General features: G+C 36.7%; 1 protein-coding gene across 1 annotated transcript in view; it reads left to right on the top strand.

Annotated features, from left to right (window-relative positions):
* The window catches only part of PCCA (propionyl-CoA carboxylase subunit alpha), a 526,460-nt gene that overhangs the window by 25,296 nt on the left and 479,567 nt on the right, over positions 1-21,597 (top strand). Inside the window, exons 3-4 of the mRNA XM_037143368.2 lie at positions 2,772-2,819; positions 2,935-3,003. Of these exons, the coding sequence (XP_036999263.2) occupies positions 2,772-2,819; positions 2,935-3,003 (117 nt within the window). The remainder of the gene's footprint in view (positions 1-2,771; positions 2,820-2,934; positions 3,004-21,597) is intronic.

Below are 21,597 nucleotides of genomic sequence, written 5' to 3'. Positions count from 1 at the left end.
GTAACAAAATGTATTCTATCCATATTACTTGTAATTGTGTATGTGGTTCTTAAAAATGATTAGCTTCTACAGTGTTAGAATAGGAAGAGAACCTTATTAAATAATGTCCTATTAGAATGCTATCTGTTTATATATGTGGAAATAAAGACCTTCAGGAATGACTTTTTTAAAAATATATTTTATTGCTTATGCTATTACAGTTGTCCCATTTCCCCCCCTTCACTCCCCTCCGCCCTGCACATACCCTCCCACCCACATTCCCCCTCTTTAGTTCATGTCCCTGTGTCATAAGTTCTTTGGCTTCTACATTTCCCATACTATTCTTAACCTGTCCCTATTTTCTACCTACCATCTATGCTACTTATTCTCTGTACCTTTGCCCCTTCTCTCCCTGTCCCACTCCCTTGTTGATAACCTTCCATGTGATCTTCATTTCTGTGTTTCTGTTCCTGTTCTAGTTGTTTGCTTAGTTTGTTTTTGTTTTTGTTTTTGTTTTTGTTTTTGTTTTTGTTTTAGGTGTGGTTGTTAATAACTGTGAGTTTGCTGTCATTTTACTGTTCATATTTTTTATCTTCTTTTTCTTAGATAAGTCCCTTTAACATTTCATGTAATAAGGGCTTGGTGATGATGAACTCCTTGAACTTGACCTTATCTGGGAAGCACTTAATCTGCCCTTCCATTCAAAATGAAAGCTTTGCTTGATAGGGCAGTCTTGGGTGTAGGTCATTGCCTTTCATGACTTCACATACTTTTTTCCAGCCCTTTCTCACCTGTAAGGTCTCTTTTGAGAAATCATCTGTCGGTCTATGGGAACTCCTTTGTAGGTAACTCTTTCCTTTTCTCTTGTTGCTTCTAGGATTTTCTCCTTCATTTTAATCTTGGGTAATGTAATTATGATGTGCTTTGGTGTGTTCCTTTTTGGGTCCACCTTCTTTGGGACTCTCTGAGCTTCCTGGTCTTCCTGGAAGTCTATTTCCTTTGCCAGATTGGGGACATTCTCCTTTATTATTTGTTCAAATAACTTTTCCACTCGCTTTTCCTCTTCTTCTTCTGGTACCCCTATAATTCAGATGTGGGAACGTTTAAAGATGTCCTGGAGGTTCCTAAGCCTCTCCTCATTTTTTTGAATTCTTGTTTCCTCATTTTTTTCTTGTTGGATGTTTCTTTCTTCCTTCTGGTCCACTCCATTAATCTGAGTTCCAGTTTCCTTTCCATTACTATTGGTTTCCTGTGCATTTCCCTTCATTTCCCTTAGTGTAGCCTTCATTTTTCATGTAATTTGTGACCAAAATCATCCAGTTCTGTGAGCATCCTGATTACCAGTGTTTTGAACTGTGCATCTGAGAGGTTGGCTATCTCTTTGTTGTTTAGCTGCATTTTTTCTGGAGCTTTGATCTGTTCTTTCCTTTGGGCCATTTTTTTTTTTTTTTGTCTTGATGCATCTTAGTGAGGGGTGGAGCCTTAGGTGTTCACGTGGGTGGGGTAATCCACATCACTGTGTTGTGATGCTGTATGTGGTGAAGGGGTCCTAGAGGGAACAATGGCGCTTGTTCCACTTTCTGCTGGATTTCAGTCACTTCCCCCACTTCCCACAAGAAAATTGGGCCCCTCTGGTGCTGATTCTAATGTGGGTGTGTTTGCACACATTCTGGTGCCCTGTAGATCTCTCCAACAAACTCCTATGAGGCTGGGAGTTTCTCCCGCTGCCTCAACCCCCACAGGTGTTTTAAATCAGTGATTAGAGGCTTTATTCCCCCATGCTGGGGTTCTGGGTTGCGTAGTCTGTCCAGCTCCCCTGTTGTTCCTCCCGGTTTATCTGCATGAATGTGGGTCTGCCCAGTCTACATTCCAGAGCCTCACAGGGTCCACCCACCATGGCCTTGCCCAATCTGATCCTCCAGCTGCCACCTTGCTATAAGTCCTCTCTGCCCGGCTGCCCGTCTCCACCCCTCCCACCTGTTAGGATGAATGTTTCTTTTTTGACTCCTTGGTTGTTGGACTTCCGTACAGTTCAATTTTCTGTCTGTTCTGGTTATTTTTTGGTTTTTAAATTGTTGTTGTCCTTTTTATGGTTGTCTGAGGAGGCACAGTGTGTCTACTTACACCTCCATCTTTGCCAGAAGACCCAGAGATTGACTTCTTAAAGTCAAATAAATTATAAGTGACAAAACTGGGCTTAAAATTTAGAAATGGAACTATACTTTCTATTATGTGGCCACAGCTGCTTCAAAACTTGATGGCTGTTTAAACTTAACATTGTATTCAAATGGCATAACCCATTTGGTCTGGGAATCTTTGGATATAAGCATAATTTTTACCTGTTCTGAGTTATTAAAAATATTGTTTAATGCTCTGCCCCAACCCAGTAGAGGTGGTATATGAATGATACCCATCTTTCCTTTGATAAACAACTCATGACACTTAGAATTTCCCTGAATTTAGAAAATAAATTGAGTAAATTGTCAAATAATTTTGTCTAAAGGCTTTTAGTATCCTGAAATATCATTTGAAGGTTATCTTTTGGCAAGACAATTTATAAATATCGCCTTAGTTCATTTTTGAATTATTGAACCTAATCAATCAATGCTTAAACAGAATCCTACCAGTTTAGTAGCAAGCTCGTTGTAAATGAACATATGTATAGTATTTAGTACTAATCTAGGAAGTAATGTTTATTAGGATCATGTCCAGTGTTTACTGCAGAAGAACTTGGTGTTTTCTGGTCCCAAAGTGAGAATAACATTTTTTTAATGTGTGTTTTCTTTCTTCAGACTTTTGATAAAATTCTTATTGCTAATAGAGGAGAAATTGCATGTAGGGTGAGTAGAATTTTAATCTTATTTTTTCTTTTTACTCAATAAATTTTATTACTACTATAATCCCTTTACATATGAATCATTATTAATAGATAACATTAATTATATTTTAAAATAGGTTATTAAAACTTGCAAGAAGATGGGCATTAAGACAGTTGCCATTCACAGTGATGTTGATGCTAGTTCTGTAAGTATATTTATGCTTTATTTGAATCAGGACCTTATTTTGGTCAAAAAAAAAAAAAGAGAGATGTAGTTTTTTTTCTCTTGGCCTGAAAAGGGTATACACACAATTTTAAAAAGTCTACTTAATTATTCACTCTCTTTTTAAGCAAAAGGAGAACATCATGTCTTCTATGTATGTCTTAACTATTTTTTTTCAATGCTTAAAAAACCTGGAAGAGATCTGACTGGTGCGGATCAGTGGATTGAGTGCCGGCTTGTGAACCAAAAGGTCGAAGATTTGATTCCCAGTCAGGGCACATGCCTGGGTTGTAGGCCAGGTTTCCAGTTAGGGGTGAGTGAGAGTAACCAAATGATGTATCTCTTGAACATTGATGTTTCTCTTCCTCTCTCTCGCCCTCTTTTTCCTTCTCTCTAAAAATGAAATAAAATCTTTAAAAAACTAGAAGAGAATAAAATTTCTAGACTGATTGCTGGTCACTAAGTAGGTATAAGTAAAACTAGAGTGAAAGATTAATGCAGTGTTTATACAATGCTGCCTTATGAGAGCACATTTCCCCACAGTATAATTCCAGTATCACTAAGGGATTACTACACTTGTTTAACTTTCTTGAGTGCTTTACTGTGTTCAGCTGAAAGTTTTGATAAATGAAAGATAGGCTAATGCTAACTGTGTATGAACAAAAGAAGGTATAGTATAAAGCAGTGAATGGTATATAATTTTATTGGCGATTTTTTAGTGCAGCAGGCTTTGTTTTTAAGCACCAATGAACTAAATGAGTAGAAAAAAATCCCATGGGAAAATAGTGTAATACTGTTGGAACTTTATGGAATGAAATATAAGTAGTTGTATTTTAATGTAAGTTACTGTTTTTCATTCTTTCACATTACTTTTGATGATGAAATCTATTGGTAATGTCAGCAGCTTTTATTGTATAGTAATTTAACACAAGAATTATTAATTTTGTGGTTTCTTATTTTATGTGAAAGTATGTTCATTTTGCCTTATTGTGACTCTTTTTAAAAAACCAAAATGGAAAGAAGTACTCTAAAGCTACTCTAATTTTCCCAAAATAAAGGTTACTTTATTTAGTTTATTTGACAGGAACTTTTAAAAATTCAGATTTACATAAAAGAAATTAAATTAAGCAATTAAATAAACTTGCTTTGCATATGTAATTTGATTTTTAAAAAAATGTTGGTTTCTGGCTTCTTTACTAATTAGTTTTAACTGTGATAGTTTCAATAGTAGTTTGTATCTTCACAGGATATTTATGGAATAATGAGAAAATTGTTACTATTTAATCTGTTTTTTGATTAGTAAACTAAGGTATTTTAGTAACAGCAATATTCTCCAGAAAAAAAGTTTGTGTCACCATTAATCTAGTTAATAGATTTAAAATTCACTCTTCTCATCCTGTGTTTATTTTCAAGAGAAAAATGTTTGAATTGTGGAAAATTGTTGTTTTTATTTCAAGTCTGACAGTAACCTTTCACTTACTTTTTGTACTTACCAAAATATACTTAATTCTCTATGTTGTGTTGTCATGGAGGTGACTGTGGTATGGGTACTAACAAAATTATATTTTATTTTTTTTATATATTTACATTTCAATGCTGGTATTATAGAATAATCTACTTCTATAAGTTTTGGCCCCAAATAGCATGACTGACTTTCCCCATTCTTACATTTCTAGCTTTGTATTCTGAGGTAGACTGTCACTTTTCAGACTTTTGAAAAAAATAGTTTCAAAAGAGTTGGTCTAAGTTTTAAGGCTTTGTCATTTATATCCTTCCTAAAACAGAGGGGGTAGTTTTATATTTTAAAGACTTTCAGCCACTTTTGTCTGAAAGTAGAAGTGAGTATACCAGAGATTATAATACATAATTTAGGATAAGGTTTGCCAGGACCCAAAACAGAAGCAATTCATGCTCTATCAAAACTTCCTCTCAATATGACCTATTTTAAGTCAGTTTCTGGAATGATACTATTAAGAAAAGTAGAATAATGATGGTTAGAATGGTCCAAGTTTAATTTAAGCCTCAGCCACAGGGCTAAGTCTGCTATTTGGTTTTTGCTTTAGTCTCAAGAAAGTAAAAAGGTGAATTCCTCCGCCAGCATATTTTGCTTCCTTAACATGTAATCACAAAGGTTACTGATATATTTGATCAGCTTTACAATATTGGTAATAGGAACAAGGCATGCTATTCAAATGAATTGTTAATGTTTCAATGTTTATTTTTTCAGGAAGTAAGCATTTTCAATGTAACTTGGAGTAAAAAATCATATATACTTTTTATGTTAGTTTTACAAGTTAAAATGTAAATACTACTGCAGTGGGAAAATACTGTAACCATTTATTCTAAATGCTATTAATTTTATGTTAAAAACAGCTAATTTTTAAAACAATTAAGCATTGGAGAAAGACTGACAGTTACTACCACTATTAAGTGATAATTCACACAAAAAAGAAGAGTCAAATAACTTGCAAACAATGTTGAATGGAAAAATTTTGCTTTTAAAGATGCTTATGGAGATTTTTCTATTGGTTCCTTTCCCCCATCATGTTATTGTCCTTCAGGATTCTTGTCTTTTTGCTCTTACACATAAATTTTAGGATCAGCTTGTCAAATTAGACACATACCCCCACCAATTTTTAGCTATTATGAACAAGGCTTCTATAAACAGTCTTGTGAAAGTTTTTTTGTGAACATGTACTTACATTTTTCTTGGGTAAATATGGAGAAGTGGAGTTATTGGGTCATGTTATAAAGTGGATGATGGGTGGGCAACCTTTTTTTGTTTGGATAATAGATATATAATCTTGCTGGATAGTAAATATCCAGAGAGACTTTGCATATGGTCTCCTTTGCTTATTCTTTGTGTGTATGTGTGTGTTTACAACCTTTTAAAAATGTAAAAACTCTTCTGGCCAACATGGAGGCTTAGGTGGAAACACTGAGCCTTCTCCCACAACCAAAATTAAGGACAACAAAGATTTAGAAACAAAAACACAACCAGAACAGACAGAAAACTGAACTGTACAGAAGCACTACAACCATTCAGCCAGACCAGTAAGAGGGCCAGAGTCAGCGGCTGGGGGTGAGGGATAGCAGCAGGAAAAGGTGGTGACTGGCACCTGGGGCACAGACGGCGCAGGGCTGGCAGACTCCGGGCACAGGGAGGAAACCAGCAGACCCAGTGAGGCACGCAAGGCAGCTGGCTGACTGTGGACATACATTCATGCGCAGATAAACCAGGCAAAAATGGGCAGTGAGATAGACTGCACAACACAGGGCCCCAGCAATGGGAAACAAAGCCTAAAAGCTCTAATAGAAAACACTTGTGGGGGTTGAGGTTCAGGGAGAGACTCCCAGCTTCACAGGAGAATTTGTTGGAGAAACCCACAAGGTCCTAGAGCATACACGGGCCCACCCACCTGGGAACCAGCATCAGAAAGGCCCAATTTGCTTGTGGGAAGCAGCAGAGGGGACCAAAATTCGAGGGAGAGTGGAGCAAGCGCCATTGTTCCCTCTCTGACTCCGCCCCCACATACAGCATCACAACCCCGTGACTGGGTTGCCCTGCCCTGGTGAACATCTAAGGCTACACCCCTCACTACATGACAGGCATGACCTGACCAAAAATTATGCCTCAAATAGAAGAATAGATCAAAGCCCCAGAGCCAATACTTTTAAGTGACCAAGAGATAGCCAACCTATCAGATGCACAGTTCAAAATACTGGTGATCAGGATGCTCACAGAACTGGTTGATTTTGGTCACAAATTATTAAATGACAAAATGAAAGCTACACTAAGGGAAATTAAGGAAAATGCACAGGAAACCAATAGTGATGGAAAGAAAACTGGGACTCAAATCAATGGAGTGGACCAAAGGAAGAAAGAAACAACCAAACAGAAAAGAATGAAGAAACAAGAATTAAAAAAAAAAAGAGAGGCTTAGGAACCTCCAAGACATCTTTAAACACTCCAATATCCGAATTATAGGGGTACCAGAAGGGGAAGAGGAAGAACAACAAGCGGAAAACTTATTTGAACAAATAATAAAGAAGAACTTCCCTAATCTGGCAAAGGAAATAGACTTCCAGGAAGTCCAGGCAGCTCAGAGAGTCCCAAGGAAGGAGGACCCAAGGAGGAACACACCAAAGCACATCATAATTGCATTACCCAAGATTAAAATGAAGGAGAGAATTCTAGAAGCAGCAAGAGATAAGGGGACAGTCACCTACAAAGGAGTTCCCATCAGACTGTCAGCTGATTTCTCAAAAGAGACCTTGCAGGCAAAAAGGGGCTGGAAAGAAGTATTCCAAGGCATGAAATCCAAAGACCTACATCCAAGATTGCTCTATCCAGCAAAGTTTTCATTTAGAATGGGAGGATAAGGTGCTTCTCAGATAAGGTCAAATTCAAGGAGTTCATCATCACCAAGCCCTTTTATATGAAATGTTAAAGGGATTTATCTAAGAAAAGAAGAAAAAAATATGAATAGTGAAAGGACAGCAAACTCACAGTTATTAAGAACCACACCTAAAACAAAAGCAAACTAAGCAGACACCTAAAACAGGAGCAGAGCCACAGAAATGTAGATCACATGGAGGATTAGCAACAGGTGAGTGGGAGGAGGAGAAGGGGGAGAAGGTATAGAGAATAAGTAGCATAGATGGCGGGGAGAAAATAGAGGGAGGGCAAGAGTAGTGTGGGAAATGCAGAAGCTAAAGAACTTATGACAGATGGACATGCACTAAAGGGGGGAATGGTGGGGGAGGGAGTGTGCAGGTTGGAGGGGAATGAAGGGGGGAAATGGGGCAACTGTGATAGCATAATCAATAAAATATATTATAAAAATCTTTAAAATAAAAAATAATTAAAAACTATTTTAGCTTGAGGGTCATACAAACAGTCCTTAGATTGGATTTGGCCTAAGAGTCAGTGGTATTTTGTTGCCCCTTGCCATAAACAAATGCTTAACTTTATAGGAAGCTGCCACAGTTTTCTGATATCCTTGTGCAATATAATACTCCCACTGTTAATGTTTGAGCATTCAGGCTGCTCAACATCTTTGCCTATACTTGGTGATATCAGTCCTTTTGATTTTTGCCATGCTAGTGGGCGTTATATGTTATCTCACTGTGGTTTTAATTTAGATTCCCTGATAAATACTGATTTTGAGTATTTTTTCATGTTACTGGCCATTAATTTATATTCTTTTTTAAAAAAAGATTTTATTTATTTATTTTTAGAGAGAGAGGAAGGTAGGGAGAAAGAAGGAGAAACTTCAATGTATGGTTGTCTTTCATGTAGCCTTCAATGGGGACCTGGTCTGGAACCCAGGCACGTGCCCTGATTGGGAATCAAACTGGTGACCCTTTGGTTCCCATCCATCTCCAGTTCTGTTCAACATAATGAAAACTTGAAGTGTAGTACAATGAATTCCTATATATCCATAATGTGGATTTACCAATTAACATTTTAGCACATTTTCTTATATTTCTATCTGCATATATCTGTGTATAAACATTTTTCTTTCACTTTCTTTCGCTCTCTCTTTGTTTCCCTTCCTTCCTTCCTTCCTTCCTTCCTTCCTTCCTTCCTTCCTTCCTTCCTTCCTTCCTTCCTTCCTTCCTTCCTTCCTTCCTTCCCTCCTTCCTTCCCTCCTTCCTTCCCTCTTTTCCCTCCTTTCCCTTCCTCCCTCCCTCCTTTCTTTCTTTCTCTCTCTTTCTTTTCTAAAGAATTTGCTAAATAACATTTCTATAACTTATACACTAAATAAATTACAGACACTGTGGCATTTCACCTCCAAATATTTCAGTATTCATTTCGGAGTGTTAAGGACATTCTCTTTAATATCTATAATACTTATCATAGCTAAGAAAATTTCCAATTCTATAATATAATACACAAACCATGTTCAGATTTACCTAGTTGTCTCTAAATGTCTTTTATACAGTTCAATCAAGGTTCATGAACTACACTTGGTTATTATGGCTCATTAATCTCTTAATATAAAATGGTCTTTCTAACCTTTCTCTTTTTTTTTATTTTCATGATGTTGATGCCAATTGGCTTATAGATATTCTGAATTTGTCTGATTTATTTTTTTATAAGTAGATTCAGAGTAAATATTTTTTTAACACAAATACTTCATAAATGATGCTACTACTATACCATATCAAGAGGTTCATAATGTTGCATGCTTCTACTGGTTATGCTAAGCTTGATTACTTGGTTCAGATAGCTTTTACCAAATATCTCCATTGTAATGCTGTATTTCCCCCTCTTTTTTTTTTATTGATTATGCCATTACATTTGCTTTATTCCCCCCTCCCTTCCCCTCCACCCTGCATACCCCCCCACCATTTCCCCCTTTAGTTCATGAACATGTGTCTCAAATTCTTTAGATTCTGTATTTCCCCTACTATTCTTACCCTCCCCCCTATGTATTTTCTATCTACTGTCTATGCTACTTATTTTCTGTACCTTCTCCCCCCTTCCCCTCCTCCCACTCCCCTGTTGCTAACCCTCCATGAGATCTTAATTTCTATGGTTCTGCTCCTGATCTAGCTATCCTCTTAGTTTGCTTTTGTTTTAGGTGTGGCTCTTAATAACTGTGAGTTTGCTGTCCTTTCACTGTTCATCTTTTTTATCTTCTTTTTCTTAGGTAAGTCCCTTTAACATTTCATATAATAAGGGCTTGGTGATGATGAACTCCTTGAATTTGGTCTTATCTGAGAAGCACTTTATCTGTCCTTCCATTCTAAATGAAAGTTTTGCTGGGTAGAGCAATCTTGGTTGTAGATCTTTGGTTTTCATGACTTGGAATACCTCTTTCCAGCCCCTTCTTGCCTGTAAGGTCTCTTTTGAGAAATCCGCTGACAGTCTGATGGGGACTCCTTTGTAGGTGACTGTCCCCTTAGCTCTTGCTGCTTCTAGGATTCTCTCCTTCATTTTAATCTTGGCTAATGTAATTATGATGTGCCTTGGTGTGTTCCTTCTTGAGTCCAACTTCTTTGGGACTCTCTGAGCTTCCTGGATTTCTCGGAAGTCTATTTCCTTTGCCATCTTGGGGAAATTCTCCTTTATTATTTGTTCAAATAATTTTTCAACTGGTGGTTGTGCCTTTCCCCCTTCTGGTACCCCTATAATTCGGATGTTGGAGCATTTAAAGATGTCCTGGAGGTTCCTAAGCTTCTCCTCATTTTTCTGAATTCTTATTTCTTCATTCCTTTCTGTTTGATCATTTTTTTCTTCCTTGTGGTCCACTCCCTTGATTTGAGTCCCAATTTTCTTTCCATTACTATTGGTATCTTTTGTATCACCATTCATTTCAATTAATTTAGCTTCCATATGTTTCTCTAATTTGTGACTGAAATCAACCAGTTCTGTAAGGATCCTTATAACCAGTGTTTTGAACTGTGCATCTGAAAGACTGGCTATTTCTTCATCACTTAGGTCTATCGGTTCTGGGGCTCTGAGTTGTCCTAGAGCCATTTTTGGTCTATTCGTGCTGTTAAGTGAGCGGAGCGAAGCCTTAGTTGTTTACCAGGACGGGGCGACCCAGGTCGCTGGTTTGTGACGCTGTGTGTGGGGGCGGGGTCAGAGAGGGAGCAATGGCGTTCCTCTCCGCTAGCCCAGCGCATCCAGTCCCTCACAGGCCTCGGGCTTGCTTATCCGATCCTAATTGTGCGAGCCTGCTGCACCGCGCGGGTTTCCCTTCTCACTGGTTTCTCCGCACATAAATGCGCGCGCCCGACCGACCCACCGAGCCTCTTCCCTGTGCGCTCCGGCAGCCAGCTCACTGGCGATCAGCGCCCTCGGTTGCCTGCGCGCACTGCGCACCGCCTCGGGAATTTTTTCTTGCTAACCTGCTCTGCTTCTGGCCTCGCTCCTCGTACCGGTCCAGCCGAGTATCTAGTTGTCCTTTGGACTCCGTATTGTCGATTTTCCGTGTGGCTTGGTTGTGACTGCTGTTAAAAATAGTTGTTCTTAGATTTGGTTGTGCACAGAGGTGAGGTGGATCCTCCACCTACTTCTCCATCTTGGCGGAAGTCTCCGTATTTCCCCCTCTTTTAAAATTAGTTTTTGGAGGTTAATCTTTGAATCCATGTGAACACTTTGTTTGTAAGTATTAAAAGTAACCTCACATTTAATATTTTTAAATGCCATGATGAAAATTGCCAGACACGTGATTACTTTGGCTGCATTTGTTGCCGTTTGCTGTCTGTTGAGAAATCTGTCAATGTACTTTCCTTTTTGTTTTTGTTTTTGTGTATTGTTTTTTCTTATGTATCTGAGTCTTTCTTTCATTTCTTATTTCTTTTTAGTATACTTATTTTAAAGGTTCCATGATAATATTATTTCAAGTTTCTAGGTGTCTATTTTAGTTCTGACTCTTCTTTACAGTGAATTGCTTGCTCATGTGTGTAAGGTTTTAGCTTGTGACCTCATTTTTGCAATCTTATTGTTGAATTCTAACATAACATAGGTTACATATGTGGCCATGTGGTGGGTACTGTGTTTGTTTTTACTGGGGTTTTCCAGGATACCATTAATCTCGGACTAATTTTTGTATTAATATCTTGATATGAAGGTTGCTGAATTATGAGGATAGTGGAAAAAAAACCCAAAATGAAACTACACACACATTCTTACCTCTGAATAGGCCCATGGTTTCTAATTTCTTGAGGAGACTTTTTTTTGTACTGTGAACCATAGTAGATAATGTTAAGAATTTGTCTTTTACCCATTTAGTTAAACGGATAATCCCACATCCCTCTGTTACAGAGGATCTAATCTTTAAGAACCCTGACTTTATGTAGGAGTTTTCCTTTTAATCTCCAGCTCGTGTATGGCTCCTTTCTCTGAGGGTTAAAATTCAATTCTCATTAAGATCTAATCTACATGGCTGCTCCCCAAGGTTAGCTGTAGTATTGGCTGTAGTGGATACTGTCTAGCTTTTAGCCAAAGCTATTCATTTAAAGGATGTTTGTTATATTTAATTTAGGATTTGAGGTGCTTCCAGGGAGGGTTTGCAGGTTAACTAGTTGTCTTATTGTTGGATTGTCTTAAAATGGTATGACATGTTTTTCTCTGTGGAGAAAGTTCTTTTACTTTCTTTGAGTAAAGACTGATCTAGAAAAGTCTCAAAGTCAGTCTTTACCCAGGAAAACAGTTCACATATGTTGAGAATAGTACAGTTACATCCAGGGCAAGAGGCCAGAGTCAACAAGCAGTGAAGGTACTCTCATGGGAAATGGTCAGGGCAGAAGGGAGCAAAATGGGAGTTAAGGCTCTTACCAAGTCATGAGTTATCATTTATGTTCATTCTCCAGGCCATTATTATTCTTTTCAAAGATTGTAGAGGATGGCTTATGAAGGGAAGATACTCTTAGTGAAAGGTAATATCCTGTTAGGATTTTGAAAGGGATTGTGTTTTATCTGTAGATCAATTTGGGAAGTATTGTCTGAACATTTTTAAGTCCTCCTATCCATGAACATGGATATTTTCTTTGTGTTGGTCATCTCATTTAGGTTGCTGGGTTGCTTTAATTTCTTTCAACAGTGTTTTACAGTTTTCAGGGTATAAATTTTGTACTTATTTTATTATACTTACTCCAAAATATATGACTATTCTTTCTGATGCTACTAGAATTGTAGTTATATTTTTATTTTAATGTTTATTAATTGGAAATGTATAAAAATACAATTGATTTTTATATAGTGATTTTTGTATCATGCAACCTTGATGAATTGGTTAGTTCTGACAGTTTTTTTAAAAGATTTTATTTATTTATTTTAGAGAGAGGGGAGAGGAAGGAGAAAGAGAGGGAGAAAAACATGTGTGAGAGAAACAGGTCATTGGCTTCTCACAAGCCCCAACCTGGGACCTGGTCCTCAACCCAGGTATCCTAGCTGACCCTTCTGTTTGTAGGCTGGCACTCAATCCACTGAGCCATACCAGCCAGGGCCTACTGCATAAGATTTTGAAGATGGTAGAGTTAGTCTATTGAAAAAATTCACTAGATTTTAGGCAGAGCACTGATTTGGGAGAATTTCTTAAATTTGTTGAACAGGGCCTTGTTAATATTGGATTAGAAGGCAGGAGAGATGGATTCTAGAGTTGTATCCCAGTAATCAGTAATGTTTGGTAGTCTCAGAAAAGTTAAGAAATAAAAAAAAAGAGAAATGTTTGATTTTAGTGACTTAAGACTTTCTAAATTGGAAGGTGGGTACTACTTCATTGGTTTAGTCAATAATGGGAGCAAAGAGTTTGAGAATTTACAGATTGCCATACTCATAATGCATGTTAGATAGACAGAGTTATCATAAAATCAAATAGTTATCTGTCTATCTCTTTCTCTGTCTTTTCGAGTAAAAAGACTAGTAAATCCACAAGAAATAGTAAAATATTGCTATATCTATTAAACCTATAAAGTTATAGTTTTGAATTTTTAAAAATGAAATGAATTGATTCTGTACTTTAACTTTTGACTGTGTACCCTATCTAGATTTTTAAATTGAATTTATACAACTTTGTTGCTTCGTCAGTGTACAACAAGGTTGTATTTAAATGATAAATACCTGATATTTATTATGTTACATTCAAAACCTAAAATCAGGGAAGTTGTCATTGTGACTCACGTCTTAGCCAGGCAGCCTGCTGTTTGAAGCATGATTCCTGGTGAATATTAGGGTCTTAGGTTTAGGATTCAGTAATGAGATTGAGTGGGGTTTCCTGTGAGCATTCTGGGATGAATGACAGTAAGGTGAGGGGAATTATCACTTAGCATGCCTACCCTTGATAGTATTTCCCTGCTGTCTGGGGAGGTACTGAGGACAAATAGGACTTCGTGATGTCTATGTAATTAGTGTATGTTGATTCCAGCTGAACAAACTGGAGGGTAATGATCAGGTAAATGGAGATGGAATATATTAGTGTGGACTGAGGTATAAAAGACCTTAGGGAAAAAGTTATCAAAATTTTATGAGGTTGTCAGAATGTCTTTATCTTTTCATATTTATATATACATCTTTGTATATTTATCTAGTTATGTCTTTGTTATAGTATCTTCAGTTTTATTCTAGATGTGTGTAGAGATTAAAGAAATATAAAATTAAAAAACTTACGTGTTTATTTTTCTCATTTATGTGTTTTGATTTCTCAGGGTATTCCAAAGTCTTTTTTCTATTTGGAAAGAAGTTAAAGTTCTTAATTTTAAAAAATTATTTCACAAAATATGTTAATGGACTCATTTGCAGCTAATGCACTCATTGCTCCTCAAATAGGAATAAATGAGTTGAGTCAGCTTTGTAGAACTTTTTTGGGATGATAACTGAAAAATCGGGCCTTTTCTTACACATGTGCTTGCAGTTGAGATGGTATGTTTAAACACATTTTCTTAAATGGCTTTTACTTGTACAGAATATTTTAAGATGACTATAATGGACCTTGCTACCCGGTTAGTTTGAATTACACCAGAAACTTAGATTTCCAGTCATTTAGATTGCAGTAGGAAATATATAGGATTCTTAATACATTCTTGCAAAAAATACTAAGAGTTGGCATTGTTCAACATGAAGTTTCCTTACCAGCAACATGAAGTTCCATGAGCAAAGCCTCTGATAGTGACCTGATGATACCACATTTAATCGGAAGGAAGGAATTGGTTTCATTAGTGTTATTTTGGACCTTGGCATTCTGGTAACTAGGTAATTAAAGGGATTTTAAATGGCATACTTGCTTTAAAACTTGCTGTTGCTTACTTTTCTAATAAAACCTAGCATTTAGTAACATTTTTTGGATTAAGAATGTAGTGTACCTAATTATCAAATTTAAAACACTGAACTTTTCAATAAAGACCTAGTTAACCAGGAAAACAAAGCATATTTATGATGTTTAGACATTTCTTTTTCTTCTATTTTTTTTGTCTTTGGCATAACAGTTTGCAGAAATATTATACTATATAGATTTAAAATATTTTGACTATCTTTGGCTTGGCTAAATTACGTTCTCTACATTTTTGGGAAAAATGGAATAAGATAGGATTCCTGGTAGGAATTTGTTCACATTACTATGGCTCATCAGGGACATTATATTTAATTGGAGATCCTGCAGAATAGTATCAGGAGGCTGAAGAGAATTATTTAGCATTAGCAATGGCTCGTCTGGGAGTTGTGCACTAATCAAGGAGCTTGAGTGTTAGCAGTGGGGATGAGGGAAATTATGGCGATTATGACATGTAAGCATGTCTGTGTGTGAACTGGACAGGCAATGAGTTAATCAAGAAATATATTAAGTGGCTCCCATGCTGATTCATTATTATGTACTACAGTGGCTGTCAGGTTGTGTATTTTAAAAAATACAATTATTGCTAAATCAATATATATAAATTTAATCACTATTTTTCGCTTTTCAATAAAATAATTTCAAGTTACCTAATAGTTATAAAAATGGAAAAGTGTGTAAATCCTGTTATGATTTGCATTAATTATAGTTTTTTGATGCTTTAGAATGAATGAAACTTTAATCTTTGATTCATTTAAAAATTTTGCATTGTAGTTTTACATATTTGATTGAAATACTGCATAAAATGTTTGGGTTCAAAAACAAAATTTATATATTTTTTATGATAAAATAATTGTAATATATCAGAAAGACATTAATATTTAACACATGGAGCTACACACAAATCAAAACATTACTCTTTTCCACCATCAAAATGTTCCAAAATCAGGAGATGTATGTGGTGATGGTAGATATCTCCTTTGCTCTAGTGGGTGGTCTCTTTGTACCAGGTAGACCCATTCTGTGCCCAGCATGGTTAGAGCCATCTGTCATGAAACTATCAGTAGAAATGCTAGAAATACACCTACTTTTGGGAAATGGGACTAATAAATTGAATTCTTTTTGGAAGATAAATTGAAATACAGCACAAATTAATGAGCAAATTGGATTATATCTATAGGCAAATTTATATAGTTACTGTACAGATGAACACAGTTTCTTTTTTATTATTACTATTATTATAAACACTGTCAAATTTAATAAAACTTTTTACCAAACAATGACCTTCATGTATTAACTTAATTAAAGCAATATTATGGGTACTACTCAAAGTACTAACCTGTGGGTGGTTGTTATTGAAATCCATTATCTATAGAGTCAGTATTAGTGGTCAGCTGCTTCAGAAATACAACTTGCAAATAAGACCCTCCCTTGGGTGCTGTGAGCTCAGCAGGTTAAATTGTCAAAAACAGTTAAAGCTTCTTAAAAGACTGATGATTTAAACCCCCTGGAGTTAAAGTAAATAGTCATTCCAGTCAGGAAGGACTCTAACTTTATTTAGCAGTAAGAAAAAATTGCATTTGAGCAGGGAAAAAAGGATTTATAAAAATTTTTTAAAAAGATTTTATTTATTCATTTCTAGAGAAAGTGGAAGGGAGGGAGAAAGAGAAAAACATTAGTGTGTAGTTGCTTCCCGCACACCCTCCCCCACTGGGGGACACGGCCTACAACCTAGGCCTGTGCCCAGAACTGGTAATCGAACCAGCAACCCCTTGGTTCACAGGCTGGTGCTTAGTCCACTGAGCCACAGCAGCCTATAACAGTGTCTTCATGTACAAATTATTTTGTTCACATAGGGATTTGTGTGCCTTGCTATTTTCTCTTTGAGGATTTTATTTATAGTCAAACCTTGGTACTGGTGGGCTTAAGTCAAATCCTGTACTCATCGCATTTTAACAAGACAAAAATGTTTCAGCACTTGCACTTGCTTGCTTCTTGGGGTCCTTCTCTTGTGATGAAACAGGGCAACAGGTCAGTCCCAGGGTAGCTTGCTAAAGAACAGTTTGGTACTCATCAGCTCCAGCACTCGTCAGGAGTTCTGGAATGAATTAACAATGAGTACCAAGGTACCACTGTATTTATTTTTAGAGAGAGGGGAAAGGAGGGAGAAAAAGAGGGAGGAAAATATTGATGTTTGAGAGAAACATCCATCAGTTATCTCTACCCAGGCATATGCTATGACTGGGAATCCAATAGGGAACCATTTACTTTGTGGGATGACACCCAACCAACTGAGCCATACCAGTCAGGGCTGTGTACCTTGGTATTTAACTTTAATGGAAACATTTCAACCTCTTTTAATCTATGGAAAGTGACTTGTGAAAATTGCTTTATAAAATCCCCAAACCTCAGTTTTTTACAATAATAAAAACTTTGTTTTTACTTATACTGAAAATCCAGTTTAACAATAAAACACAAATATATCGTTTTGTTTTTGTATATTTAAAAATTTCTGGTGAATTTAAACAGCACAGTTTGAAAAGGAACTTTGTGCTTCAGTGTAATTAGTACCTGAGGGCATGAAAAATACCTGCATGGATTATTTTTTTTTCTAAGCATCTATTTAAGAAGATTTAGAAGGTCTGTAGTTTTACTGAGAAAGCATACATTAAATAGAAGTTTTTAAAATACAACTTATTTTTATAAATAATAGTATTTTTGATATCACAAGGTTTATAAGGCCACAACTTAACTCCTATCTGTTACAGCTGTACTCAGTACCTCTTAGTGGATGAAAAGAAATGATCATTCAAGTAATAATTACCACTTATGAGTATCTACTATCTACTAGAAAATCATAGTAATTATGTAAGAGAAGTATTATGGTCATCATTTTAAATTGAGAAACTTGGGACTTCAAGATAAAAAATAGGTTGCCAAAGCTCTTTTAGGTAGATAAGCAGTGGAGATGATATTGAAATTGTGTGATTCCCAAGTCATACTCTTTCCATTGTATTGCTTCCTGTGCTAGGTATATGGAACAGTCTCCTTTCTTCCCCAAAATACAGTGAAGTTGATTGCTTTGAAGTCTAGGTGTTTGTTAGTGACTGTTGTGGGCCAGATTCTATGCTACTTGATGAAATTAGAATAGTGACTAGGAGTGACGTGATTTCTGCTGGCATTGCACCTACAGTCCAGTAGCAGAGACAGATATAAAATAAGAAAACATACAAATAGGTAATTACAAATTGTGGTATTATGGAGGAAAAAAACAGTTGCTGAGAAAGAATAATGAGTGACTCTTCATTAATAAGATGCTGAATGAGATTCTCATTTGAGTTGGCAAAATGTAGGCTGAGAATTGATAAGTGAGAATTAGCTCTTAGCTAGGTAGTCAGCTGGACAGATGGGACAGCATGCGCAAGGTTCCTGAGCCAGTCCAGTAGATTGGCACCTGATCTGTGAATCAGCACTGCTTAGCTTCTCTAGTCACTCATTTTTAAAAGATTTTATTTATTTATTTTCAGAGAGAGGGGAAGGGAGCGAGAAAGAGAGGGAGAGAAACACCAATGCGTGGTTGCCTCACACATGCCCCCCACTGGAGACCATGCATGTGCCCTGACTGGGAATCAAACTGGCAACCCTTTGATTCACAGGCCAGCACTCATCCACTGAGCCACACCAGCCAGGGCTCTAGTCACTCATTTGCTAGCTCTCTATCTCTAGCTCTAGGCAGTGTGTGAACCCTACTTGAGACAATTTCTTTTGCTATAGCTGCTACTACTTCTCAGTGGTTATAATGGCAACTACCAAGTAGAAATAGCAGAGGGAGGAATCCACTGGGCACTTTCAGGAAAATAAAAGGCTGTCTGAAAAAGGAAGATGGCAGTAGTGGATTTATATCTGATGTATTTTAGTTGTAGCCTATTCTAAGGAGAAAGACTGCAACTCAGATAAATACATCAGCTATAAGTCTATTATTGCCATTTTCAGTCATGCATGTATTCAATATGTTTATTAAGAAACACTATCTAGAGAGCAGAGTATGGTCTCTCCAGTGGAGAATTTGTAGGCTTGGGACAGAGGGCAGGACCCTTGTTTTTCTATGTAGGAAAGTGTTAAGTCCACATAAAACTAATAAAGAAATAATACTTTTAAATGTATAATTTTGTAAACAACTCTGGTGGTTTCCAAGTTTTTCTATAAATTAATCACATATTACTTTAGTTTCCAGGTCTATAATGTATTTCCCAAGTGGATATTAGGTATTATAGTACATGGGAATTTATAATTAAATATAGCAAAGTAACTTCAGTGAACTATTCCAATTAAGTGTTATAGATCCCTAGGCTACACTGATAAAACTCAATGAGGATGTTCTACGTAGGGGAGAACTGTTTCAAAACAAAAAAAAACCCTGTTTGTGAAGGGTTTCATGTACAGTAATTTTTCCTCTTAATAAGAAATGCCTCCACATTTTTTTAGTTCATTTTTTCTAAGTAGATTTTTTGGGGGGCACTTTTAAGTTCACAGCAGAATTGAGAGGAACTACAGAGATTTTTTTCTGTAACTCTTGTCTCTATAATGTGCATAGACTCCCCATTGTCAACACCAATTATTATGGTATGTTTGTTGCAGTTGATGAACCTATGCCGACACCTCATAATTACCCAAAGTCCATAGTTTACATTAGAGTTCGCTCTTTTTTTATTGTTCTTCAATTTACACTTCTCCCCATTACTCTCCCCTGCCCTAACCACCACCACCTCCCACATTCAATCCTCCCTGCTCCCGTTGTCTTTGTCCATGGGACCTTTATACATGTTCCTTAACTTGACCCATCCTCTCCTTTCCCTGTTATTCCCCTCCTCCTTCCCCTCAGGTCACTGTCAGTTTGTTTTTTGTTTCCATGCCTCTTGTTCTATTTTGCTCATTTGTTTTGTTGATTAGGTTCCACTTGTAGGTGAGGTAATATGGTATTTGTCTTTCTCTGTCTGGCTTATTTCACTTAGCATAATACTCTCCAGTTCTATCCATGCTGTTGCAAAGGGTAGGAGTTCCTTCTTTGTTTCTGTTGTGTAGTATTCCATCATTTAAATGTACCAGAGTTTATTGATGGGCATTTACACTGTTTCCAGCACTTGGCTATGATAAATAACGCTGCTATGAACATTGGAGTGCATAGGTTCTTTTGAGTTGGTGTTTCAGGATTCTAGGGGATAGTCCCAGCAGTGGAATTGCTGGGTCAAAAGGCAGTTCCATTTTTAGGTTTCTAAGGAAATTCCATACTGTTTTCCACAGTGGCTGTACGAGTCTGCATTTCCAACAGTAGTGCACTAGGGTTCACTTTTCTTCACAAACTAACCAGCACTTGTTGTTTGTTGATTTATGATGGCCATTCTGACCAGTGTGAAGTGGTGTCTCATTGGGATTTTAATTTGCATCTCTCTGATGGCTAGTTATGATAAGCATCCTTTTAAATTTCTCTGGGCCTTATGTATGTCTTCCTTGGAGAAGTGCCTGTTCAGGTCCTCTGCCCATTTTTTAATTGGGCTGTTTTTCTTGTGGTGTGGAGTTGTGTGAGTTCTTTATATATTTTGGAGATCAAACCCTTGTCTGAGGTATCATTGGCAGATATGTTTTCCCATACAGTTGGTTCTCTTTTCATTTTAATACTATTTTCTTTAGCTGTGCAGAAGCTTTTTATTTTGATGAGGTCCCACCTGTTTATTCTTTTCTTTATGTTCCTTGCTCTAGGGGATATGTCAGTGAAAATATTGCTGTGTGGAATATCTGAAATTTTCCTGCCTATGTTCTCCTCTAGGACTTTTATAGCTGTCACTCCTTATATTTGTCTTTTACCATCTTGAGTTTATGTGGGTGTATGGTATAAGTTGTGTATGGTTGAGTTTCATTTTTCTTCATGTAGCTGTCCAGATCTCTCAACACTGTTTATTGAAGAGGTTATTTTTACTCCATTTTATGCTTCTGTTCCTTTTGTTGAATATTAATTGTTCATAGAGACTTGGGTTTATTTCTGGGTTCTTTATTCTGTTCCATTTGTCTGTGTGTCTGGTCTTATGCCGATACCAGACTGTTTTAATTACAGTGGCCTTGGAATGTAGTTTGATGCCAGGTATTTTGACCCTTCCTACTTTGTTCTTTTTTCTGAAAATTGTTCACGTTATTCAGGGTTGTATATGGATATATATATATATATATATATATATATATATATATATATAATATTTTATTTATTTATCTTTAGAGAGGAAGGGAAGGAGAGAAGGAGAGAAATATCAGTGTATGGTTGCCTCTCATGAGTCCCCTGCTGGGAACTGGCCTGCAACCTAGGCATGTGCTCTGACTGGGAATTGAACCGCGATCATGTGGTTCACAGGCCCACGCTCAATCCACTGAGCTACACCATCCAGGGCTTCCATATATATTTTTGAAATGTTTTTTCTATGTCTGTGAAATATGTTATTGGTATTTTAATAGGGTTTGCATTGAATCTATAAATTGCTTTGGGTAATATGGACATTTTGATGACGTTAATTCTTCCAATCCATGAACATAGTATATGCTTCCATTTATTTGTGTCTTCCTTAATTTCTTTTTTCAGTGCTGTGTAGTTTTCTGAGTACAGGTCTTTTACTTTCTTGGTAAAGTTTATACCTAGGTACTTTATTTTTCTTGTTGCTATAGCAAATAGGATTTTTTTCCTGATTTCTGTTGCTGATATTTTGTTGTTGGTGTTCAAAAATGCCTTCAGTTTCTTAATATTGACTTTG

This window comes from Artibeus jamaicensis, unplaced genomic scaffold, assembly GCF_021234435.1.
Source record: "Artibeus jamaicensis isolate MK-2021 breed Jamaican fruit bat unplaced genomic scaffold, CSHL_Jam_final contig_1819, whole genome shotgun sequence".
NCBI classification, from domain to species: Eukaryota; Metazoa; Chordata; class Mammalia; order Chiroptera; family Phyllostomidae; genus Artibeus; species Artibeus jamaicensis.
This window is presented reverse-complemented; position numbering and strand designations above follow the sequence as displayed.